This window comes from Limulus polyphemus, unplaced genomic scaffold, assembly GCF_000517525.1.
Source record: "Limulus polyphemus unplaced genomic scaffold, Limulus_polyphemus-2.1.2 Scaffold74, whole genome shotgun sequence".
Taxonomy (NCBI): domain Eukaryota; kingdom Metazoa; phylum Arthropoda; class Merostomata; order Xiphosura; family Limulidae; genus Limulus; species Limulus polyphemus.
The window spans coordinates 55153-64433 of NW_013665684.1; the positions used below are offsets into that span (position 1 = coordinate 55153).

Here is a 9281-nt window from a genome sequence, read left to right on the forward strand (position 1 = left end):
ACAAAACCTGTAACCATAATGCTTTCAAGAAGTCCACTTTCAAAACGCTTTGGCTATAGGAGTTTTATATTTTTATCTTTGATTTTTTGAACCTATGCATTTTCCTGACATCATGAAGGAATATAAGTCAATATACATAAGAATATGGGAGTCTGAAAAACAATCTGTTTTCTATGTTTATATTAAGAATCCACTAGCTACTCCAAAATAAGAATTAAAACTTTATAGATATAACAGTCATATAAAAAAATAAGTTAAATATTATATTTAAAAGTTGAAAAAACTTTTAATTTTTTCTTGTGATTTTTAAATATGAAATTAACATAATAAGAAAAATGCTTCACCAATTTTTTAAATACATTTAGCACCTGAAATTGAGATAACAGAATTTTATTAATCATTCTACATTAAGCTTACAGCATCTGCTTCTTCCAAGCGACTCTTGTTACGAGATATCAAGTTTGCAAGGTTGAGAAAAACGTTTAAGTGATTTGGAGCAATTCTTGCTCTGTATGGTTCTCCAGTCTTGGGCCGAGGAAGTAATCCTTTTGCCTACAGAACAATATATATATAGTATATTTTTTTTCACTGTAAAAAAAAGCTGATTGAAATGTTAAAAAAGCTCATTCAAACATCAAAGAAGCAACATAAAGACTAACATTTAACATTAAGAGCTGAACACTGTTACATTACAAGATATCTCTTCTGACAGATTAATAACTTTCACAATTAAAAGAACTTTCAGTGATTTACTAACTTTTGTCACATATTTGAAATACAAAATTAAAATGTAAAGCATAATTCCATCATCATACCTATAAATTAACTGTGAAAATCAAGTCCAAGTCCTTTTTCCATCCTGTTAACGTACACATTTGTATTCTATGTTTTATGAGATTAAGAAGCTATTTGGTTAAAGATAAATCTTTTTTTGATGTACATCCAACTTTATTCTCTAAAATAGTAAATCAAAGTGTATATGAGGTTACTTAGATAGGTTTAATTCTCATATTCTTTTCAACTTGCAGTTGGAAAATCAGTGTAGGTAGAGTAATTGAACTGATGTTACTCCTTCTTTTTAAAAGAATAAAATTAATAAATAAAAATAATTAGTTCTATGCATGAATTGTATCTTTTTAATGAATGTAATAATGTTTAGTTTGTTGGGTAATGTGCTATATTTTAAACATTTTTGCTCCAGCATCTTATGTTCCCATGAAGTTTGTTTTTGTAGCACAACAGTGGGAATTAATTGTATAATCCCAAGAAATAAAAAAATCCAAGTTCCTACACAACAAGATGTGATGAAGATAGCATACAATAATTCAAACACAATGGTTATCACCTTATCTTTTATTGTTTTACTTTATTAAATTTTATTACTCAATTTTAATTTCTTCCAAATAAAATAATTTGTGTAAAATGTTTGCTTTTTTTGTTGTTAAACATAAAGTCACACAATGGAATATCTGTGCTGTGCCCACCACATGTCTAAAAACCTGGTTTTTAGTGTTATAAGTCTTCAGACTTGCTGTGGAGCCACTGGGGGCTGTGTAAAATGAAAATCTGATTCTGTACAGAGATTGAATAATATTTAACGTGTTTTTATTTTTGTATTGTTTCTATAAAAACAGCTTTTGACAAATAAATAACAGTAAGTCATTATTTATTTTTAATTTAGTTTCTGTTAGTTTCTCGAATTTGGTAGTAAAACTTAAAAACATTAATCACAACATCTAACAACCAACCAGAGTGTTGTAGTTTTATTAAAGCACTTATTAATTTATAGATTGATTTTCTTTGTTTTATCTGCTATATTTTCCCCAAGTTGGTTCTTTGTAAACACTTTACTACATTTACTTACTCATTATCATGGCTGAAAATATCATTAACAGCAAGATTATCCAATTGATGAAAAAATGCACTAATTCTAATCTTAATATGTAAGAATGTAAGAAAAGTTTATTTAATTAGCTATACTGATTTTTAGTTTCTCTCTAAGTAGATAGTTTACTCTCATTGGAAGATAATATTAATCAGAGCAAAAAATTTCTATAACTACCTTCCAAAATGCAGCTTCTGCCTCATTATACATCTCCAGGTTACTGTAAGTTCTTCCAACATTGATGTGTGCCCCAATATCATCTTCTTGAGCTCTGAAATAACAAGATGAGAGATAAGACCACAAGTGTTTCATATTTTAGCCAATCTTAAGGCTTTAAGAATCGAAGCTATTTAAATATATACAACATATCACTTACAATACGTAATGTAGACTTAGCTAGACAAACTGTGTGTATATATTTCACAATAATTCTTCCCACAGTTGTTCCACAATATCATCAAACATCTTTGTAACTGCTTGATTACTGAACTTCGACAGGTTGCATGTGTAACTTTAAGTCACTCATAACTTAATAATGAGTTCATGGAGGCATTTACATTAGACATACATAATTAGACACAAAAACTTATAATATGCTCTACATGTACTATCTTACAAACAATTGTAATAGCTTATCAAAAATACATAAAGCATCAACAAAAAAAGAATAAATTCAATCACTTAGAGATGATGAAAAATAATGTACATCTACATTTGTTTTATCATCAATGCATAAATTTTTCTCTGGTATGCATCTTATTTTTCTGAAGCAGCAAGCATTAATATATTACTTGCAAAAATTGATTCTAACATATGGAACAGATGTGAGATAGAGAATTCTACTTTTATTTTGTTACGATTTTGTTTACAGTTCATTTCATATTCCATCTATTATTTAGATCAACTATGGATTTTTAGTTTCCTTAAAGATCTAACTCACTATCTAGCTGAAGTTCTTTGAATTCGAGTATGTTTGTATTAGGAAGCCAACACAAGCTTTCCCTAGTGTTGACATAAAGATATTAATGTTGTGAAAGATTATGTTACCTCGTGGTCTAACCACTTAACAAAAACCTTTCCTTGATCTTAAACAAGTTAGTTTACGAGATATAGTTAGAACAAATTACTGTTGTTTGTTGCTCAGTATTGTTATTGATCTTAGGAAGTGGTTTAATCTGGAAATAGTGATTTTTGGAATTAATTTTTTTCTTTCTCTGGTTCACTTTCCTGATTCCTTTATTTATTCAAATTAATTACATTGATATTTATGTTGTATTGTTTATTAATGTTTGTATCAAGTTCTGGCCAGGCACAGAGTTGCTAACTTTTATTTTAAGTGATAATTGTTTGTAAGTTTTATTTCAGATTTCTGTTGCTGTAAAATCTTAATAAATTGGTTTTTGTTTGACCCTGATGGTATTGGTGTTTTATAAAAGGTGAAATTTAATATACTTTTTTTAACCCATTGACTGCTGATCCACTGTATAGGGTACAGTTGAATGTGAGTGTGCTGTTTTTAAAGCAACCATAGTCAAAGGGTCAATCAATATTTTCAGAACAATGATAATCACTTACTATATTTTCCAGTGAAAAGTTTAAATACACAAATAAATATGTAGGTTACAAACTTGTGGTGCTCACCACAATAATAATGCATATCCAAGAAACAATTAAAGATTTCATCTTGCAATTGCCTAATACATATAGATAGATATGCGTTATTGTTTTAATACACCCATTGTAAGCTTGTCATCTAGTTTTAAAATTCGTAATTAATTATGAAAATATTCAGTTGAGTTGTGCTGAATTTAAAATTAATATTATGATTACATTTTTCTCTATATGCAATTTACAAAAACTCTGTATTTGTTTTGTTTTCTAGCATAAACATATCTTTATGTAAAACTCACAGATAACAGTGAAGGAAAATAAGAGCAAGGCATGAAAAAATCAACTTGAACTTAACTTTATGTTTTTTATTTTCAGTTTACTTATCACTTTGATTTGGAGATTTTTTATTTGTACTGAATAATAATAATAACTCTACACATTTTCATTTTAAACAATATTATTTTTTAAACATGCTTTTTTTGTCAGTAGCTTCTGGTTGGGAGCACACCTAGTCAGCTATCTTTTGTATCAGAAAATATTTAAATATTTATTTTCTTAATCTTCACAAGTACATATAATGAAAAATATTTGCATAAATCCAACTCTTCAAGAATTTGTTAATGATATAGGTAATGGAATATTAAATAATAAGTAAAATATCTTGCACTCCGACATGGTCAAGCCTTGATTTAGATATACCTGTCTAAATAACTAGACATTCCAGCTGTTGTCTAAATTCATACCATGTGTGTCATATTATTCTGCACTGAGTGGTATATTCCTAGCTTGAAGGTCTACATCTTAAGAAATTCTGAACATTTTAACTTATTTGCTTTGCCGTAATTGGCTTCTACACATTTTTATTTTGTTTAGCTCTTAAGCTCCATTTTTGCCATTATTTTATTAGCCCATCCTAATCAAATAATATAACTTTAAAAACCTTTTCTCTGCTATTGACAAGTTTGTAATTAGAAGTCTTAGCAACCTTCAACTAGCAACTCAATGTCAGTGGTAGCTTAGAGTCACTTCCTGTAATTTTCTGCCCCTGACTACGATTTGTATTAATCTGTAATTGATTCAAACTTCTAAACACATCTTTTTGTGATGACCAGTAAAATGGTTTGCAAACTCTTTGAACATAACAATTTGTTTGTTCTCCTTTCAGTAATTAGTCAAATCTAATTTGGAAACATTCAGTGGTGTATTGGCAATTTATCTAAATTTACACACATGATTAATTGTGAGAGTATGTCATAATGTTTTACTACACCCTTTACTGCACATTAGAGTGTCAAGTTTATTAATACCACTTTCATATCCTTTATAAACACTGTTATATAACACATATACATAATGTTTTCTTCAAAAAAAAAGAACCAAAATCAAATTACAATATCTACATAGAGACTATAGTTACATCAATAGTAATATATTCTACAAATCAATGTATTATATATAAATATACTGCAATCATATATGTATGAGAAAATATGTATACAATGAATACACGCAAGACAGTACCGAGCAGCTTTAAGGAAATATTCCAATGCTTCTTTGAAATTTCCTTCACTTTCTAAAGCATGCCCTACATTGTTGTAAAGCTTTGCATTCTGTTGGTTCACCTTAAGTCCAGCCATAAATATTGTGTATTCAGATTTCCTAGAATACAAATAAACACATAAAAAAAATCGTTACAGTAAATTTCATGATCTAATATTTTTAAATATAAAGATGTCAAAAAGTTAATAAGTTATGAAAAACATTTTCCTCATAAGCCCTAAAAAATTAAATTACTAAAATATTTATCTTGAGAGGTTAACTAGAAATAGAGACAATGGAACATATTTGAATTGGTGGGAGGGGAACCAATGACTGGGGAGTACCTTATTTGCTATGTTAACCATCACCTTCAAAGTAAAAACTAAAACAGTAATTTTCCATGATAGTTTCTGTTACCAATTCAAAAAGGCTCTTTGCTACCAAATCAAAATTAGAAGTACTGTATAAGCATCACAATTTTACTGAGACAAAATAAAATTCTAAAACTTATAATGTGCATAGCAGTGTGATTCTAAGTAAGATTTTTAACTAGTTAATGCAACAATGATTGGTAACACTGAATGGCATGTGATTACAACTCCCCATGTGCCCTAATAATCCAATTTATAACAACTATCAAGTTTGAAAACTTATAACCACTTGCACAAATTTACACTTACACCAAGTTTCGACAAGATTGAAAAATGTATATAATACAGAAGTGTATCAAAATATCTTGGAGTGACACGATTTTCATAAAAAGCACACATAACACTGGAGTAGTAATGCCAATGCAGATTAAGGTAAAAAAAAAAGAAAAAAGCTCTCTAAACGACCTCAGTAACTCACCAATCAAAGTTTCGGACAAAAGTTTTCAGGCTGTGAGACAATATAAGAACTGTTAGCATTAGCCAGAGTAAGGGTTTCCATCTTCTATATGCAGAAAAAACAACATATACTTCATAAACAAATGTACTAAACAGTGGTTTTCAAAGACAAAACATACACACACACACAGAAAAAATGCAAGTATAATTATATATATATATATATATATATATATATATAATAAATAATCTGTGATCACACTCAAATAAAGTACAAATCATAAAGATATTCTTTATAACAACCATGGTCAAAGTAAAGTCCTTATATTTGGGGGGTGGGCATAGCTAAATTTTGCTGACAAAGTCAACTCAAATGTCGCAACAAACTTAGCAAAACATACAAGACTGGTGTGCAAAAATGGCAAAGATACAACACTTACTTTTATCCTATCAAACAATTTACTTAAATACTGAAAGTTAATTTGCTCACCAACTAAAAAGTGAGTCAATAGGGCACTTGATCATCATAGGGATGATAAAAATAGTAACAAAAGGAGGGACTTATAATTAGTTTTATCTCATAATTCTAGACTATACTAGGTTTGCAAACTTTTTATGGACAAATACATATTGTAGATAGATTTGCTTACTCCAAAATTAATCACATTTAAGCAATCGACGTTTTTTTTCCTTTTTTTTAGGATTTGTTTATAAAACAGGCACGTGTGAATTACTACATTTTAGGTGTGACTGATAAAATATAGTTAGAAATGATTTAAAATACTTTCTTACTATCTTCACTGTATGACATTTCAATCTTAATCATCATATTTAAGGCTTATGTATAAAATGTTACATGTGTATTCCCCTTTTTCTAACTACCAGTATGAAACTACTAAAAGCAATGAAATAATGAAAGTCTGTATGGAACAATAAATTGCAAGAATGAAAAACTTTATAATCTAAGCATTTTTAGAAGGTAGTCCTTTTCTTTTTTTGGGGTGGGTGAGGGGATTAGTCTGTCACCCCATATAAAAAGGTTTCACTTTTAATAACACTCAAAATTACTTTGAAAATACTATTCTTGTACTTTTAAGTAATTACTCTACTTTTTTCTTTTTGCATTAATCTAAAAGTAGTCACAAAAGGCAGATGAAGTTTAAATATATAATAAAATAATAATATAGAATTAAACATGTTTTTTTTTTTCAAAATGACACTAATCATATTCATTAATTGTACAGTTAATTTTTTAATCAAAGGATGAAAGAGCCACTGGCTTTCTACTTACACTCTTTCCAAAACAATATGCCAACCATATGCAACCAGCAGGCATAAACCCATACTTGGTGTGTAAAGCACTCGTTCGGCTACCACAAATCCTACAGGAAAAAATAAGTTGGAGGCCGGAAGGAATGGCAACACCAATAAGGAAAGACTCTAGAGATAAATATAAATTGTGAAGAATTTTAAGTATTCAGTATTACAAAAAACAAAAAAGCAACAACACATATGTGAATCTTAGAAACTACCAAGAGAGACATATTGCAATGTTTAATAAAGAGGTACTAGATGGCAGCACTTACTCTACATTTACTCAATCAATACTACAAGTAACAGTATAAAAAAACTTAAACCCTTCTGATACATTTTTTTAACCTGGCAAATTTCTTATTGCTTAATGCTACATGTTGTAGCTTGATAACCTAAATAATCATCAGTAACTTCTAAGGATACATAAGAATGTCAAAAGAGAAAATTAATTAATGACTGTCTAATTTAAAAGTGGTACATATAGCAAAAACAGCATTAACTTTTCACAATTTTGTGGCTACATGGTGTATACACATATATATATATATATATATTTGTATCTAAAAAAGTCAGACTTACAGGAAACATCATGAAAAGAAATAAGCATTGCCAAACAGAGAAGGCATGATTTTATAACTTCAATTCAACTAAGCCATTATCTATTAACAATAAAATGGACATTCCAAACTTCATCAAGTTTGGATTATACAGATTAAAAATTAGGAAATTATTAAGCAGTTATAAGGTATATCAAAGCTTTACACATTTACTTATTTGCCTTTTGTCTTATCATTCAAAATTACCATAGTTATTCAAACACTGAATGCAACTAATTTTAAGGCAAGCTTACCATGGTAACGATCTCAGCATGTCCATCATCAGAACTCAACACAGTCCACACCAGCAACACTAGGGAAGTATAAACTGCTAAAGTTGCCAAATTACGAGGGTCCATAAATGACTCTACTAGTGGTATTGTTCCCATTGTCCAATCACAGCATAAGTTGAATGGAAACAGAAGTAACCATGTATTGATACAGAGAAGATAATTATAAGTTAGTTGACGAGCTGGAGTGCTGGCTACAGCTGCTGGGTTGTCAAACCTATGACAAATTGATAGCAATTACATTTAGCTATACAGATGTTCTGGCTGTAATTGATAGCTTGTAATAATAGTGATAAAAAAAAAGTTTGAAATCAGCTGTACAGCTTGTAGAACTTCTGGATACAACAACTGATTAACCAAACCCATCAAATGTAGGCAACAGAGGTAGTAATGATTGGCATGCAGGATCATGTGCTAGCCACAGGTGGCAAGTTACAAAAGCTTGTAAAACAAAAAAGAGCAAAACTATTAAAATTAGATATAATATATACTTGTAGCTGCACTTTCTAGCATGCCATATCCACAACAATAAAAGAAGTCATTTATAAGTCATAGATATATTTTAATTGCATCATATCAAAGTATGTTTTTATTGATAACATCTGAGCCAATGTTAGTTCTACATCATTTCTGTTATTTCACTACCTACTAAGAAACATATGTACATAATTAAATGGAATCTATTGAATGTATAATAGTATGAATACACAACAATTCTTCATTTGCATATGAAATAGTAATGTGATAAATGTACCAGTACCAAAAATGTTACGATTTCATTTCATGTCTTTTTTCGTTTAATAAGAAATGATACATAACTATAGATGTAATTTTTCACAGCAATCAGCCATAATAAACACAAATTAATGTACAATTTAAAATTATGTGCAAAGATAATATGTAAATTGGAATAAAATAACTATTTCTAGTCTGTCCTTTATGATACAAATTTGGTGACAAAAAGTGTATGACTAGGGTTTGGTAGGTTAACAGCTTTAATTTATGTACTCCAAAATTTAAAACTTTGACATAAAAAGCACTATATGGTAAAAATATGGATTTAGTACAGTAATAACATAACATGAAGTTTAGGGACAAGAAGGGACCTACTTAGTACAGTAATACTATAACGAGGCTCAATAATATGTATATTTAATAAAACGTCTTAAGTAACAGATGTGTACCTGATAAATTTAATTTTAAATCATCATATATGATG

At 29.0% G+C, this 9281-nt stretch overlaps 1 protein-coding gene across 1 annotated transcript in view; it reads right to left on the reverse strand.

Moving 5' to 3' along the window:
* The window catches only part of LOC106466417 (transmembrane and TPR repeat-containing protein CG4050-like), a 44296-nt gene that overhangs the window by 12580 nt on the left and 22435 nt on the right, over positions 1 to 9281 (reverse strand). The window contains exons 8-13 of the mRNA XM_022395110.1: positions 8027 to 8279; positions 7154 to 7302; positions 5885 to 5968; positions 5018 to 5155; positions 2063 to 2156; positions 418 to 552 (exon numbers count right to left, since the gene is read on the reverse strand). Coding sequence (XP_022250818.1) covers positions 418 to 552; positions 2063 to 2156; positions 5018 to 5155; positions 5885 to 5968; positions 7154 to 7302; positions 8027 to 8279 — 853 coding nt within the window. The remainder of the gene's footprint in view (positions 1 to 417; positions 553 to 2062; positions 2157 to 5017; positions 5156 to 5884; positions 5969 to 7153; positions 7303 to 8026; positions 8280 to 9281) is intronic.